General features: G+C 36.6%; 1 protein-coding gene across 4 annotated transcripts in view; it reads right to left on the bottom strand.

The window, feature by feature from the left end:
- Positions 1-789: 789 nt before the first annotated feature.
- LOC139144929 (G protein-coupled receptor kinase 3-like) overlaps positions 790-17,980 on the bottom strand; it is a 152,221-nt gene continuing 135,030 nt past the window's right edge. Inside the window, exons 18-20 of one of the 4 annotated variants that reach the window (XR_011554875.1) lie at positions 15,802-15,933; positions 8,060-8,159; positions 790-1,664 (exon numbers count right to left, since the gene is read on the bottom strand). Coding sequence is in view for 1 of the 4 variants with exons in the window: in XM_070715762.1 (XP_070571863.1) it covers positions 8,001-8,159; positions 16,142-16,265 (283 nt within the window). In the remaining 3 variants the exon portion in view is untranslated. Of the gene's footprint in view, positions 1,665-7,176; positions 8,160-15,801; positions 15,934-16,141; positions 16,266-17,980 lie in introns of those variants that run through there. The other 3 variants (XR_011554876.1, XR_011554877.1, XM_070715762.1) reach the window with 3 other exon arrangements.

Here is a 17,980-nt window from a genome sequence, read left to right as displayed (position 1 = left end):
AAATTTCTGCAGCTTCGTTTGGGTTGTAAAATAAATTTGTAACACCCGCTTAAAAACAAAAAATTCTGAAAATACAGAAGTGCTGGAATTACTATGGATTAAATATCTGATAGGAGCTACCTTTCTATGCTTGTGCTAAAAGCTGCTGTAGGGGGAAAATAAGTTTTTTTCAAGCTTTCCTTGCATGCCTAGTAGCTTCTGTATGTCTAATCTTTCTGATTAGATCTATTTTCTGTTGTGTTTTCTATCTAGGATTATAGTTTGCCGTTTTGATGTTCATGAAGGCGATGGGAAAGATTCAACACTAATTTTGATTCACAACAAAAAATTAGTAAAAATTATCAGACTTGTTACATCTTTGTCATTTTCGAAATCTACTAGATCGCTGATTACAGTCTCGGGTGAGACCATTTGATTGTTTTGGATGGTACAGTAAATATCACACCTCTTATTTGCATATATACAAAAAACCAGATGAAGGCGACTCTTGTCTGTCCTGGAGTCTATGTACAAATTCCCACATGAAGTGGGACTGATGCAGAATTTAAAAAAATACTTATTGAAGTCCATACATACTTATATAACTATATATATATTCTGATGTAATGCTAACTTTTATATCCTTAAGATTGTTGAAGCCTTGGTGTGATGCATGATGGGTATCTATGTCTGGTTCCATCAAGAAAGTTGTAGTGTTTCTGAGTCGTGTCACTGAGAATGAACTCTGAACAAAAAATGCTGTCAGTCAATAAATGCCACCGTCCTATTATTTTAGTACCATTTTCCTCCTTTTGCGACGTGTTTCTAAATGTGATCTCCGTAATTGCTGTAACAATACCATTTGAACTGTCATCCTTGAATAACCGATGCATCTTTTTGACTGGCAGATCACTAAATGTTGATAGGACAACATATTGCATGTGACTAGCACATGGCAGTATCAATGATAATTGTTCATAAATATCCTTCAGCCACATCCATCCGACTGTCAATCCATATTTCCATTATCCAGACATTTCGATTTTTTTTTTGTCTTGCTGCAGATAACACTTCTTGTTACCTGGCATGGAAAACTTTGGCGAACTGTTGAGGCAGTAATTTTTCCATCTTTTGTATGAAAGGCTGTCTTCTACCTGCAGATATTGACTGTTTTAGTAAGTGATATTGGTAATGACACCAAGCATTCTGTGGGGGCAACACCGGCATATTGAAAGGGTAGTGACCGATATTTACGGAACAAAGCGTGCAAAAGCTGACAACACTCTTGTGGTGGAAGAATCTTGGCCACTAAAGCCAATCACTTTTGCAGCATATCACACAATGACCTCGGCGAACATTTTCTGCGTGCGTGATTGGAGGAGACATCGCTTCATGACAGCATGTGATGAGTAATATACTTTGAATGAATGGATCATCATCATCATCATCATCATCATCATCACAAACACATTTGTAAGGAAACACCACAGAAGTTGCATGCAATACTGGACCAACGACTTGACTACCACTTGGTACATGCGTGGGGAGGAAGCACAGATTCACAGCTCACAGGCACTACGACAGCACAAAGACAAAAGAAAATCTGGGATGGCAAGTATTGGGCCGGTTGGGAAACATGCACTATCTCTTTGTGTGGTTGTTCATTTCTGGCTCCTTTATTGTTGCTGTGAATGAAGAACATATAAAAGAAAATATAAGCACCTATTAATATTCATAAACACACGATGAAGTTTAAGGAAATAAATGGGAAATAGATGATATGCAAATATACAAGTAGCATGCATGGAGAAGAAAAATTTAATTTACACAGCACCATCTACAAGATCGTCACTGCAAACATACAGCAAACGTCCTGTCATGTTCATGCATAGATGCAGGTATCATGCCCGGTGATGTTAGTCAAACGTGTCACACACAGGTGATCCTCTGGGTGTTGATTCAAAAGTCGCATCTTTACAGACATCTAATCACTGTCCAGACTTGTTGCCATGCTACTGCATGTCACACTAGCAATGTCCATCATTGAGTCCGTTCCTGCTGCCTGTTACACAACAAAATACCATCTTACAGGACAAAATGTCTCAGGGTTTGTTATTTTACGGAAACATGTTTTATGTTTGCAGCTTTAATGTACCTAATGATAAACAGGGTCTTCATGTGATGTGTACTGAGATAATTACTTCTACATTGTTTATTCATGGAGTGTTCACTGCTACCTCAATGTATAAAGTTAGAATCATCCTATATTAAACACTGACTTTCCCATAGAATCTCTGCATCTTTCGCTGCACTTTTGCCCGAGAGGTACTCGGGTTAGAAAAATCACATAAGTCACAGCATTACATTGTTTTGAGAGATTAACACATTTATCAACATCCAGTAAGTAACTCGAAATATTAAAATATGTTTACTTCTCCTGAAGAAGATTATGTACACAACTTAGTATCACAACGGCAAACTGAAGATAAACCTGGAAATACCAGTATTGATTATGAAGAGGCGGCCATAACTTTTGACAATTTATGGTGTTTATTGAAAGATACGAAGCATGCTAATATCTAATGATACACAAAAAGTGTACTTGTCAAGACCCAAGGTCAAGACCAACTGAAATGTGAGTTTTTGAACACAGTATCCAGTTTGTAAAGCATACGTGTACATGATGATTGTCCAAAAATACTGATGCAAACTACACATATTACAGGGTGTCTCAACAAAGTGTTTCAATATGCTCTGTGAAGTAAAAATCATCAGAAGTTACAGCTACTGGCGTCCACACTGGCATATTTTTGTATCCATAGGTCTACTGGACTCTCTTCATCTAACATGTTGTAGGTCAACAGGTGTACCACTCCCTACACCCGTAGTCATGGAATGGTACAAGGGTTTTGCCACAGTCAACAAAAGGTTTTGGTCAAATTTTCACCCTCTTCTTGCAGACACACTCCTTTCAATGCTATCATACTTGAGCACTAATTCACTTTCTCTATTGAAACTGCACAAGTTACTTATTGTTTTAAAACAGTAATTTATCTTGAAACTGTATTTCTCACTCTTAGTAGCCTGGAATCTCAAGACAAGAAAATCTCATCTGAAAATAATGTTACTTCTTGTTTCTGAGTTATTAAGAAATTAAATGACGAACCAAGTAAGCCAGGAATTTTCAGATTAAAAAGGAAAGAAAAATTACTGGCACATCCATTTAGTATGACAAAATGTGCTGGGGACTTTGGCAAAAAGTCATTTTACAACAACTTCCAGATCCTGTCACTGGGAAGGGATTTTAGCATAAACAAGTCATCGTTGATGACACAGTCCCCACTTGTTAATGGTACAAATGGCGCTCAATGGCCAAGAATGAGTTCCATGGTGGTGAAAACATAAAACCAATGTAGGCTGCCATCCTAATTACAAAAGGTCATTAAATGAGTCAATTAGGAATTAATCGACAGGATGTTGCCAAACAATTTTGCATACTATCCTAACACTAACAGATTATCACTGGTACCATATTTCATAAAGTTTGATGCACTATTTACAACACTATGAGATCAACATCTGTATCAAGTTTCATCAAATTTGACGCAGTATTTGTGGATATATCACTCTAATTAGGAATGTTCATTACATATGCAATGACAAATTAATTAAAATGACACTGATAAATGTCTTTTTCACTGTTAAAGCAATGTGAGCTTAACATCTTACCAAGTTTCATGAAATTTGATGCAGTATTTCTTGACATATCAGCCCAATGAAACTTCAGTAACTGACATGATACTGCTACATGCCCTGAAACAATTTAACATGCATATGTATGAAATAGGTCAATGTCCTTGTACCAACTTTGAATTATACTGGTGGAAATATGTCTGAGTTATGGCTCTGTACATGAAAAAATTGTAACAAAATCGCCGCTACGCAGCCATATTTGATCTTACTGTCTAAAAAACTGACATGCATATGTATGACATAAGTCAATGTCCATGTACCAACTTTGAATAAAATCAGTTGAGACTTGCAAGAGTTATCGCTCTCGACATGAAAAAAACATTCGCTTGATACATGTCTGAGTTATGGTTCCGGACATGGCAAAATCGTAACAAAATGGCCGCACGGCAGCCATATTGGATTATATCACATAACAAATTGACATGCATATGTAGAACATAGGTCACTGTCCTTGTACCAATTTTGAATAAAATTGGTTGAAACATGTCTGAGTTATGGCTCTGTACATGAAAAATCATAACAAAATGGCTGCCATGTGGCCATATCGGATCATATCATGAAACAAATTTACGTGCATATGTATGACATAAGTCAATGTCTTTGTACCAATTTTGAAAAAAATCGGTTGAAACATGTCTAAGTTATGGCTTGAACATGAAAAAATCGTAACAAACTGGCTGCCATGCGGCCATATTGGATCATATCACAAAACAAATTAATATGCATGTGTATGACATATGAAGTAATCCTTGTACCAAGTTTGAATGAAATCGCTCCAGGAACCTCTGAGATATCTGCGTGAACGGACGGACGCATGGACATGACCAAACCTATAAGTCTCCCCGGACGGTGTCCGTGGGGACTAAAAAACAAATTAACAATAAACTATCACAGATCCTGTCCACATCCATCTGGAAAGGTTTTATGCTATGTAGTCTCCTTTTGTCTGGAATTGAAATCTGCAGACAGTGTCATTAGTGGAGACAAATATGGATACAACTGGAAAGATGTAGGTGTTTTTTCCCTGATGAAATTCATAGAACCGCTATCTCATTCTACAAAGGGCCAAAGTCACTATCTATTTACACCATTTGGCATTATTTTTAACTTTAAAAGTGGCACTGTCTCTTCTGTAACATTTTTATACTTCTTATTATAATGTCAACACTCACTGTACTGTTTGACCCTTGAATATTGGTCATTGTAATGTGTGAAATTGAGGCGGAAAAGGAAGGTGTAACGGTGTGACCCTCAGAATCTGAAGTTTCATCAAAATTTTCTTCAATTTTGAACGGATACACTCAAAAGGTGTCTTATTGTTCTGATTTGTTCTGTTCTACTGAGTCCACAATAAGCATGGCGCATGTAACTACATTTGCCATTGTCTGGGTTCAGAATGTGTCTGTATTTACTCACTTTTATTAAAAGAGTGCCAGTAATGAACGTTCAATCTTTGGCACTCAAAATTAACCTTGCTACCAAATGCGAACACTTGAAAGAAGTTTTCTATCCAGTTTGCAAGATCAGCACGTTTTTGCAAGGTCAAATATTGTACATTGGTGTTAAAATATAATGTTTCAAAGATGTCATAAAAAGGCAATGTCACTTTCATATGTATAGTATGATTTCCAGCAGACTGACAATTGTCAAGGTGTTGGCCATCAAAACTTTGCTGTCATGATGCTCGGAGCTATAATCCTATGTTTACCAAGTGCCACAATATTATGCCATTAGCGTTTTGGCATATTCAGCCTTCACAAAACGTGAGTTAATATGAGAGACAACTGGTAAATTAGCATGTCGGAGCCAGCTGAATATGTGAACTTTTCAAATACAAAAATAACCATAATAAAAAAGATAGTGATTTTGCCCTTAAGCGAAACAAAAACATACTCTCAGTGTAATCACTTTCTTTGTTTACTTTGGGAAGAAAAAATATTTATTCAAATGAAACAACAAAAACATTCATTTTAAAGATGAAACTTATGTATTAATTTCTATTTTAAGCAAGGACATGAAAATCTTACCAGGTTTCTGGAGATATTGTCAAAGCTCAGAATGTATTTCTTTTGGAAATCTTAAATAACATTAATAGTCAAAAAGATGTTGCTGCAAAGCTCACTGGCTAATTGGCAACATTTTGCAGTCTCAATTTGGTCTTGAAAAGTTTGTATAGTTTTAACAGAGGATGTCAAAGTTTTCCTAACCAGCTGTACCTGCCAGCACTCTCTCTCTTTATATTTTGTAAATTAATACTTGTGAACAAACTACATCCCCTCTGCATAATTGCCTTGACAGGTGAATAAATTACAACTTTTCAACTTCTCCAATTCAAGTGTGTGGTTTAACCCCATTGATCTCCATATACCAGCAACTATGGGGAGAGATGTACAGATAAACAAGCCTCCCCATGCTATACTTAACACCGTTGGTGTTTCACAGTACAAGACTGAGCTACTTAGTGTTGGTTGCTCTGAAATTGGTTTTTTCCTGTCTTGTATTGAGTTTGAAGGTATTAAACATCAATATTGTAAGTCTCACTAAAATATTCTCATTTTAGTTGCAACATATCGTTAAAATTTCAGATATTCAAGGGTTGCGTGCTAGTCAAGTCCTCTGAACGTCAAGAACTTGATGCAATCGTTTAGAATTGAAATTCTAATTGTAAATACGCTATTCAAGTCTATTCAAAGTCTGTGAACACATCAGCAGAGGAACAAATTCAAATATTCACAGTTTTTTTAAAAATGGGAGTAAAAGCACACTGTAGGACAAACCATGTAAAATCACAGAATGCACCTTAAAAAAGCAAAATAAAAAAGCTTTACGTATTAGTATTTACCATATGCCATTTCTGAGAAAAATGCATCATCGTGTAACACACTGTAATTTGTGCTAGAAAGACACATCTCAAATTTCAAGTTTATCATTCAAGAATATGAAGTTCAAGATGGCCGCCCCATCAATCAGCTGCTGTCAGGGGAAACTAAATCATTCCAAGCAACACGCAGGCATTTCGTTTCCCATTTCTTTTTCAAGCGATTGTGGGTTATCACACTGTGTGGGTGATATTCTTTTTCAAGGTGCACTTTGTGGTAAAAAAAGGACACACTTTACTGGCACAATTACACCAGAACAAAGACGTGTTACAAGGTCAGTATCATGGATTTTAATATATATCAGGTATACCGGGAATATCTCTCATTATTATTCATCCATAATTTTCTCTATAAATTATTCTGTAAAGCTAAATTCTCCCTTTTTGTGGGTATCAGAAAAAAAAGAAAATGATAATCTAAAGATTTTTTTAAATCTATTTATTTTTTTATTTTTTTTTTTGTCTTTTAATTTTTATGTGGCTCCATAGAAAATATGGACTCCATGAAAGACTGCTTGGTAGCTAACAAATCAAATCTGACCAATGACTTCTTTATGGTTCCTTTTGTGTAAAATTATCAGACAAAACCGATAATTACAAATTATTTCATGTGTAGTATATTACGGATTTCAGACATGAAATAAACATGAGACAAAAAGTCCTGGGTGCACCACTACTGTTTCAAAACCAAATGAAAAAAAAATATTGCACTGGAAAAGGGCTTGATATCAAGCTATCTCTATCATGTTGTTCAAATTGTTTTTATGTTAGTCAAGATGAAATGCTTAATTAAATGAAATTTGTAGCAAAGTTGGTTTTTTTTTCACTGAGAAAATTAAGTAAGATCTAATTACATGTTATTAAAGTCTTTTTTTTCTGTTCACCTGTAATATTAAGTCTTAACTGTGAAAAACAGGATATATATCTTTAGAGTATAACATTTTACCTTGGACATTTGCCCTATGAAGCCTATCTGCTGACCCCATTCTGCCTGCTCCACTAAATGACCATTTTCTTAAAACCCTGTTCTGTCTCTATATATATATATATTATTTTGAAAGATTCTGTTGCCATGATTTTAAAATGGTAACTTCTGCTTTTGCTGTACCTTGGCATTTGTTTTGTTTACCTGCCCTTGTTTCTATATCTACTGTACTTCAAAAACGCTACCCTGCAGAGACAAGTCTCCATGCAGCTGAACAGTAAAGACACGCACACGCACACTCAGCTTGCTTGTAAAAATGTTCCCAAATCTGCAGCAGATAAACCAGCTTGGTTAACTAGAATAATGGTGACCAAAGCCTCTCGAGAAAATATATATTATATAAATTAAAAATGCACAGAGCTATTAAAAAGCAGGTGATGTATTGGCTTGGGTTGTTTTGTACTGTTAGTTGCCATTGCTGTTTCTGTGCGTCACAGAATTTTTCATGATGTCAGAGGACGAACCTTGGGTGGCCAACATTTTTGGACCTCTTCGTAACATTCGCTGGGCTTCGAGGAAGGCCTCTTTGATTTCCTTGAACCATTGTACGAACTCTGGGTCACTCTGGAGGGAAGGTAATAACATGGAAAAAAGAAAATGAGAGCACACATGTTGAGATGTGTGATGTATTGAAGCATTTGTAAGAACATATACATACGCAAACTGATCCCAATAAGGAGCTAAAATCAAAGGTTTGTCAAAACTTTTTTCAAGTTTTGAAAGTCTACAATCTTCTCTCTGTGTGATTTATGAATTTGCAAGTTTTTCCTGATGTGTGATGTAACTTTCAGAATATGAAACGCAAAAAGTATAAAAACAGAATACTGTAGGGTTTTCAAAGGATCTCTTCAAAGTCTTGTCTCCCATATTATTCTTTGTAATACACTTAATGGCACAGTGCACAAACATTGTCCACGGACATAACCTGCAAAGGCAGAAATCACACACTCTTTAGCAAAAAGGCCAACACGGCAATCATGTTAACACAAGAAACATGTACGCCATCTTAAGCAGCACACCAGATGACTGAACAGTAAAGGTCCAAAGTTTTCAGACACCCAAATATCCTTCAAATGGTCTCTTCCCGCTTCAAATGACGCTGACCAAAATTGTGCTGAAACCATGAAACATATTAATACAAAGGACCACCTTGCTTTTGAAAAGGCAAAGTGCTTAAACTACCAAATAGGTGATGTAGCAAGGAATACAGCAAAAAACATACAGAAATCTCCAAATCATCATAGGATCAGCTGAGACCATTTTACAGTTCAGCGGTAATGGGTGTACCGGAAAAATTTGAACCATGTTGTTTTGCTGAAGCCCCTTTTGATCTCCAATGATGACTACACCATGAAAGTGATTCAATTTGCTATTAAAACGTTGTCAGCTTAGATTTAGATTGCAATGATGACCTCTGATGACCTGACCCACACCAACTTGCCCTATGAACTTATGATGTTGAACACGGTTACTCTCACTGCGCTTTGAACGTCTTCTCATCAGAAGGGACAAGCATAAGAAACTCAAATGATTGAAAAGTAATATGCAAAGTCTTCTGGTACAGGAAGTAAGCTTACATTCTTTAAGCCAGTTCCATCACAAATCAACAAAGGACTCCATTACAAACAACCCAATTCAAGACCTAAGCTATGGCAAATTAGGGCTGCTCTCCAGCTCCTAAAAATACCCTACATCATTTTACAAAAATCTTCCTCTCTTTGCAACAGAAGATATATTTACAACACAGTCAGACAAGCATTGGTGTCATTTGCTGAGAATGAAATCTCACATATCTGTTCAGTGACTGCTGAAATTTCAAAACACTTTTCCCTTCCTTGTAAAAGTGGGGCGACTGAAAGCCCAAGTTAAACTGTGACTTTTGAATTTATTTCTTAGATTCCATTCCTTGTACACTGTATCCACAAGAGTTTCTTGGTCTGCTCCCTACAGGTCTGAATACCTGGTACTGGCTTGTCAATAAAGTCTGTATTTGAGCATCATTAGTGATGACAAATTACATCATACCAGTACACTGATGATGGAAATGCTGTGATCTGATTGGGCAAGATGTACAAACAACAGTGCTACATACACACTACAGCATAAAACCCTTATTTTGAATGAGTCACACACGAATTTGAATATACTGTTATGACATACTAGAACATATGGTGTCCAATCCATGCCAAAATTACTACTTTGATTTTGCAACACAACATGCCATTCCGAATTCTATTTTACAATTCAACATGCTATTTCACAACTCAACATGCTATTTGACAACACATCATGGACTTCCAAATCCTATTTTACAACTCAACATGCTCTTCCCATTTCATTTGACAATTCAACATGCTATTTCACAACTCAACATGCTATTTGACAACACATCATGGACTTCCAAATCCTATTTTACAACTCAACATGCTTTTCCCAATTTCATTTGACAACACATCATGGACTTCCAAATCCTATTTTACAACTCAACATGCTCTTCATTTGACAATTCAACATGCTATTTCACAACTCAACATGCTATTTGACAACACATCATGGACTTCCAAATCCTATTTTACAACTCAACATGCTCTTCATTTGACAATTCAACATGCTATTTCACAACTCAACATGCTATTTGACAACACATCATGGACTTCCAAATCCTATTTTACAACTCAACATGCTCTTCCCATTTCATTTGACAACACATCATGGACTTCCAAATCCTATTTTACAACTCAACATGTTCTTCCCAATTTCATTTGACAATCAACATGCTATTTCACAACTCAACATGCTATTTGACAACACATCATGGACTTCCAAATCCTATTTTACAACTCAACATCCCATTCTAAAGCTAGCTCTGCGGAGCAGGGCAGTGTTACTGGCTATCGAACAAGATTCAAAATGGCGGACGCGAAATGGTCCCCTCGCACAGAGAGAGAAATGCGAACTTTGCACAAGTCTAAAAACGCAGCTTAGTACATTGTGTATCTAAACAAAATGAGCGTGCTCGAAAACTAGGATCGATCACGATTATAAATTAAAAATTGCCTGTTTTTGGAAAAGAAACTGCGCGCTGCAATCAGCAGTTTTGTCTATTGTGCACAGTGCGTGGGAGGCTTATCGTGAAAGACCGAGATTTACTATATGGCGCATCTGATATGGTCCCATCGCATAGAGAGATGAAAATAGGCTTTGTCTAAGTTCAAAAGCACAGCTTAGCTCATCGTGCATCTAGACAAGTTGAGCGTGCTCAAAATAGGAGATCGATCACGATTTTGGGTGAAAAAAACTGATTGTTTTCGGTGGAGAAACTGCGTGTTGCAACCAGTGGTTGGTTTTGCCTATAGCGGTCAGCAGGGCTGTGGTGGGAGGCCTTTAGCCGGCAAGGGGTGGACCATTGGGGAGTGGAAAATTTTCGAAAAAAAAATTCCCCACAAATTTCAATAAAAATAATCAGCCAAAGAAACTTGAGAAAAACAGATGACGCACTTAGGTAAAAGGAAAAAAAAATCCGTCAAAATTCTGAAACATTTTTATTTTAGTCTGCATCAGATATACTATGATTCTTTGGCCAAGAAAGGGGGGGGGGGGGGGGAAAGGGGAGATCTGAAGGGTATAATCGTGGCCAGTAAATGAAGTAACTTTTTTATTTTATAACTTTTTGTTTTGTTCATCATATGTTTTTCTTTCACTGAAGTTTGGCATCGTAAAGTAATTCGAGATATAAGATAATATAAAAATCATATCTGTGATATCGATTCTTAACAACTGTATTGTGGGTCTTTACACTATGATTAATTAACAAGAATTCAACAATTCAGGCAGCTTGTATCGGTACATAAAATGGAAATATTCACCAACCATATGACAAACAATCACTTTCTTTGTATTTCACTATTCAACGAAACTGATTTCCATTGTAATGTTTAAACTTTATTTTACAATTAAACATTACAAATCCGTATTTTTCTTTTCAAAATTTCATTTGTACACTTGTCTTGACGGTTGAATACCGTGCGTGTGAAATGCAATAGTGCAGAAGAATACATTACAGCGACCTCTATCGGTTGTTATCCACAAGTCTTTCTCGCGAAGTCCGTTCCAACAGAGCTTTGACCCTTGTCTGGCCCCATATTCGTATTTTACATCTCCGCTTGCTGAGGCTTAGTTGTCAGTTGTCATGGCTGCTCGCTACTTATGATAATCATTGAAATGAATCGTTCACGTAACACAGCCTTCATCAGGCAGACCATCACAGAGAAAATACAGCTATTGGAAAGAGAGTTAGAAAGTACCGATCATGAGTATGATGGGCTACACTGAAGAATGGTAACACTGCTCCGGCTTGTTGTTGTTCTGAACGGCACTGGTCATGGTATCATAAATGATGATGTAGTGACCAATCTCCAGCAAGCTGAGTATGAATATCTCAATTGCAAGCCTGTGTATATGACGAGGGATATTATGTGGAATTAGAAAGAAAAGCGAAACCGTCAAGACAAGTGTACAAATGAAATTTTGAAAAGAAAATACGGATTTGTAATGTTTAATTGTAAAATAAAGTTTAAACATTACAATGGAAATCAGTTTCGTTGAATAGTGAAATACAAAGAAAGTGATTGTTTGTCATATGGTTGGTGAATATTTCCCATTTTATGTACCGATGCAAGCTGCCTGAATTGTTGAATTCTTGTTAATTAATCATAGTGTAAAGACCCACAATACAGTTGTTAACAATCGATATCACAGATATGATTTTTATATTATCTTATATCTCGAATTAATTTACGATGCCAAACTTCAGTGACAGAAAAACATATGATGAACAAAACAAAAAGTTATAAAATAAAAAAGTTACTTCATTTACTGGCCACGATTATACCCTTCAGATCTCCCCTTCCCCCCCCCCCCCTTTCTTGGCCAAAGAATCATAGTATATCTGATGCAGACTAAAATAAAAATGTTTCAGAATTTTGACGGATTTTTTTTTCCTTTTACCTAAGTGCGTCATCTGTTTTTCTCAAGTTTCTTTGGCTGATTATTTTTATTGAAATTTGTGGGGAATTTTTTTTTCGAAAATTTTCCACTCCCCAATGGTCCACCCCTTGCCGGCTAAAGGCCTCCCACCACAGCCCTGCTGACCGCCATAGGCAAAACCAACCACAGGTTGCAACACGCAGTTTCTCCACCGAAAACAATCAGTTTTTTTCACCCAAAATCGTGATCGATCTCCTATTTTGAGCACGCTCAACTTGTCTAGATGCACGATGAGCTAAGCTGTGCTTTTGAACTTAGACAAAGCCTATTTTCATCTCTCTATGCGATGGGACCATATCAGATGCGCCATATAATAATAATAATAATAATATTTTTATTGCTTGCTTGTAAATATAGGATTTACATAACATTTGTGGCAATAAAAGTGTGATACAAAAATAAGTTAAAATTTTCATATAGTAAATCTCGGTCTTTCACGATAAGCCTCCCACGCACGGTGCACAATAGACAAAACTGCTGATTGCAGCGCGCAGTTTCTTTTCCAAAAACAGGCAATTTTTAATTTATAATCTTGATCGATCCTAGTTTTCGAGCACGCTCATTTTGTTTAGATACACAATGTACTAAGCTGCGTTTTTAGACTTGTGCAAAGTTCGCATTTCTCTCTCTGTGCGAGGGGACCATTTCGCGTCCGCCATTTTGAATCTTGTTCGATAGCCAGTAACACTGCCCTGCTCCGCAGAGCTAGCTTTAGAATGGGATGTTGAATTGTGAAATAGGATTTGGAAGTCCATGATGTGTTGTCAAATAGCATGTTGAGTTGTGAAATAGCATGTTGAATTGTCAAATGAAATTGGGAAGAACATGTTGAGTTGTAAAATAGGATTTGGAAGTCCATGATGTGTTGTCAAATGAAATTGGGAAGAGCATGTTGAGTTGTAAAATAGGATTTGAAGTCCATGATGTGTTGTCAAATAGCATGTTGAGTTGTGAAATAGCATGTTGAATTGTCAAATGAAGAGCATGTTGAGTTGTAAAATAGGATTTGGAAGTCCATGATGTGTTGTCAAATGAAATTGGGAAGAGCATGTTGAGTTGTAAAATAGGATTTGGAAGTCCATGATGTGTTGTCAAATAGCATGTTGAGTTGTGAAATAGCATGTTGAATTGTCAAATGAAGAGCATGTTGAGTTGTAAAATAGGATTTGGAAGTCCATGATGTGTTGTCAAATGAAATTGGGAAGAGCATGTTGAGTTGTAAAATAGGATTTGGAAGTCCATGATGTGTTGTCAAATAGCATGTTGAGTTGTGAAATAGCATGTTGAATTGTCAAATGAAATTGGGAAGAGCATGTTGAGTTGTAAAATAGGATTTGGAAGTCCATGATGTGTTGTCAAATAGCATGTTGAGTTGTGAAATAGCATGTTGAATTGTCAAATGAAGAGCATGTTGAGTTGTAAAATAGGATTTGGAAGTCCATGATGTGTTGTCAAATGAAATTGGGAAGAGCATGTTGAGTTGTAAAATAGGATTTGGAAGTCCATGATGTGTTGTCAAATAGCATGTTGAGTTGTGAAATAGCATGTTGAATTGTCAAATGAAATTGGGAAGAGCATGTTGAGTTGTAAAATAGGATTTGGAAGTCCATGATGTGTTGTCAAATAGCATGTTGAGTTGTGAAATAGCATGTTGAATTGTAAAATAGAATTCGGAATGGCATGTTGTGTTGTAAAATCAAAGTAGTAATTTTGGCATGGATTGGACACCATAAGCAACAGACCATCTCAGCAACCAGGTTTTGACCAGTTCAGTCAATATATTCACTCGCTATTGCTTGTGCATTTTATGTCGTGAATTGGTCAAAATCTTGTGGTGTACCTGTTGCAGTGGTGATTTATTGCTTAATTACATTCAGGTTTGGACCAAAGGAATCTCAATATGTCTTAAGTACCAGTAGGAAACAGAGAATAGTTGATTCAAGAAACAAGAAAAACACCAAAAATGTCAACAGTTACTTGGGCTGTCATTCTCCAGTGAATTGATCTAAAGAATACAAGTTGGCGAACAAAAGGGGACAATGACTGAAAAAGGTGCATGGGCAGAGATGCTACTCCAGAACAGCCTTTCCAAGCAGTCAAGTTATCTGTCCTGGCCAAAATGTACAATAAGAATTAAAATTTACTGGTTAGTCTGACACATCTGAAAACAGCAAACGCAACAGAAGTTTGCAAACAAAGTTAGTAACAACAGCAATGGTTAAATATGGAAGATGCTACTACTACTGGTAGGAGAAATCAAGGGGAAAACAAGTTTTGGACTGGAAGAATTTTCGAAAAGGTTTATCGCTGATAGAGACCCTGGCAAGGACTTTGAACTCCAAAGGCATGTTTTTTAAACCAAGAACCAAAACATTAATTTATACTTGATCAATGACATACTGATTTCAATAACTGATATTTTGTTGTTGGTTTTCAGAAAACTTGGCGAAATGGTTGTGTCCTTTCTTTTGTTAATCTTCTAGAAAGTTGTACTTTTGCAGCAATGAATTTTTGAACATGTCAGTATTTGAACATGTCAGTAGCATCTATCCTGTAGCTTGTTATAAGTAAGTTCACACCGACATACAGAGTTGTGACAACAGATCATCCATTTCATTGCCCCCAACCATGCTCATTTGACTCCAAGCTTCATAGTGACCACTCATTAGTCCTTCAAACACAGTGATGTGATCATGGCGAGCACTTGAAAATAACATGACAAAATCAATGAAATATATAAAGCTTTAGATGTCCGGACAAGCATGGGTTCTCTTTGAGTTCAGGGTTGGGTTTTGCCAAGAAGTCTTTCAACTCAGTTGACATGAGGTCAGGCTACAAATATTGTCATTCACAGTATTGATTCTTCTGCGTGAAGAAGACAACATCTGTCAGTCTTGTCTTTGTGCATGAATTTTGTATTGTGTTCACAGGGACGGATATGAAATGAAGTGAGAAATTTGCATAACCCGGACTGATGGAACTACGTGGAATGTGATGAAAACGCCGTGAGAGCTTGGTCGGGAGCTGCGCAGCCTGAAGAAGCACCGTTTACATTCAGTGGCTTTAGTAAGCACAGACAAACTTGACACAAAATTGGTGTGAATTTTTACGTTCAATGAAACAGCAGTCCAACCTTATCAACCAAACACACTCCTCATACCTCTGCCTTAAGAACGAGCTGCCCTCGTTTATTTTTGGTAGCGTGTTCGATGTGAATCTTTATACACTTATTCTCTTTGACAAGGCCTTCCTCAATGAGAGTGACCTTATCCCAGGTCACTATACTGCTGTTCTGTAATAAGGGGGAAAAAAATAAACACATTCTGAAATACTGTCATGCAATGTCCCACCCTTTCAACCCCTGCTATCTGTGTGGAATAGTCCAAGGACGGTGGACCTTTGCACCATCTTTGTGGAATAGTCCAAGGCTGGTGGACCATTGCACTGAGTTAGAGGGTTGGAAAGGTGTTGGTGTATGGGTGGGATAAAAGCTATCTCACCTCTGTCCTAAGTACAAACTGTTTGCCTCCTTTTACTTTTAACTGAATACATTTGAAGTTTTTTATTGTAGTTTCATCCACTGACACAACCTGCTCCATTGTTAATATGTTCTGGTGAGAAGAAAACATGGAAAATAGCATTAATGATATTAAATAGATTATTACAGATAAATAATTTGTCATTTTTGCTCACTGTACTTGTTTATTCATCCACAGTCCAATACCACTGTTAACATATTTAATAATTTCATTTGTTTCAAGATTCCTGGTGGGATGGCTAGCACAAAAATAATGAAAACGTTGAGTGCCAGTCAAAATACATAGAATGTGTGATGGTAATGAGCCCTGTATTGGGTAAAGGGTCACATAATGGGTTGTAATAATGGATAACGTATGGTTTCCTTGAAGGATAAAGGTAACAGGTATCAAAACGGGTAACATAATTTGTCACGGTAATGGTTGGTGTAATATTAGTTGGTGAAGTAACAAGTAACTGCTAACATCAAATTATAACAATGGGTACATAATGGATAATGGCACATACTGGCTAAGTGTAATGGGTCACATAATAACTGGTTGCCAATTAGTAATGTTTGTGTCACTATGGGTAATGGGTTACATACTTGTTAGTGATAATGGGCCACATAAAGTGTGATGGTGATAGTTATGGGTCACATAATGGGTAATGGGTACTGATTATGGGTTACATAAAGGGTGATGGGTTACATAATTGGTACTGATTATGGGTCACATAAAGTGTGATGGTGATAGTTATGGGTCACATAATGGGTAATGGGTTACATAATTGGTACTGATTATGGGTCACATAAAGTGTGATGGTGATAGTTATGGGTCACATAATGGGTAATGGGTTACATAATTGTACTGATTATGGGTCACATAAAGTGTGATGGTGATAGTTATGGGTCACATAATGGGTAATGGGTTACATAATTAGTACTGATTATGGGTCACATAAAGGGTAATGGTTATGGGTCACATGTATGCTAAAGGGTATTGAATTAGGTCAGATGGCATATCTCACATGGTGATTTGCGGCTAGACTGACACAAATAATAGTAACAGCAGTGTGAAAGGACAATTTCGAGATTAACAGCATATGTAACAGGATAAAGTGTCACTTTTATGTAAATGTACCTGTATGCCAACCTGTTATGTATGCTGAGATTTATACACTAAAAGATTCTGTGACATGAAAATTTATGATCACACAGGGATGATTCAACCTGGTGGACATCCTTAAAGTCCTGAAGGAAAGCTGCATGCATGCTGATTGCACAGGTAAATGAAGGCCACCTTTCTATGATCAAAGTTCAGGTGAAACAAATCACTTTTATACTTTGTCATCTTATGACATGAACACATACTGTTTGCAACCTGTAAATAAAGTCAGAGTTAAAAAATCTTGCTGTTAACCAACAAGTGCACATCATCGATGATTTCATTATATTCATTTACAAAATGCCCATTACTTCAGTTTGTCTCTTTGGTGACTTTACTCATGAAGAGTAATTTTTTTTCTAACACATTCTTTATAGTGATCTAAATTTATTTTGTGTCACCATCTTTTCTGTTAATTGTCTGCAGTATCATTGACTACCAGCAATGATTGGCACACATAAATTGTGACTTTAACAAATTTGCAACATCGGTTCTTGTACTGTTAATGCTTAGATACCAAGTTATTATTTCTGAAACCACTCAAATTGACTTTCAACTGTTCAATCATCAGTATAGATTTATTCACTGCTCGGCAGCCTAGGTATGCAGTTGTTTAAGAATGAATTGAAAAGATTCCTTTCGCACTGGATGGAATTC

Source organism: Ptychodera flava, chromosome 12, assembly GCF_041260155.1.
Source record: "Ptychodera flava strain L36383 chromosome 12, AS_Pfla_20210202, whole genome shotgun sequence".
Taxonomy (NCBI): domain Eukaryota; kingdom Metazoa; phylum Hemichordata; class Enteropneusta; family Ptychoderidae; genus Ptychodera; species Ptychodera flava.
The sequence above is the reverse complement of the archived record's forward strand: the minus strand, read 5'-3'. Positions and strand labels throughout refer to the sequence as shown.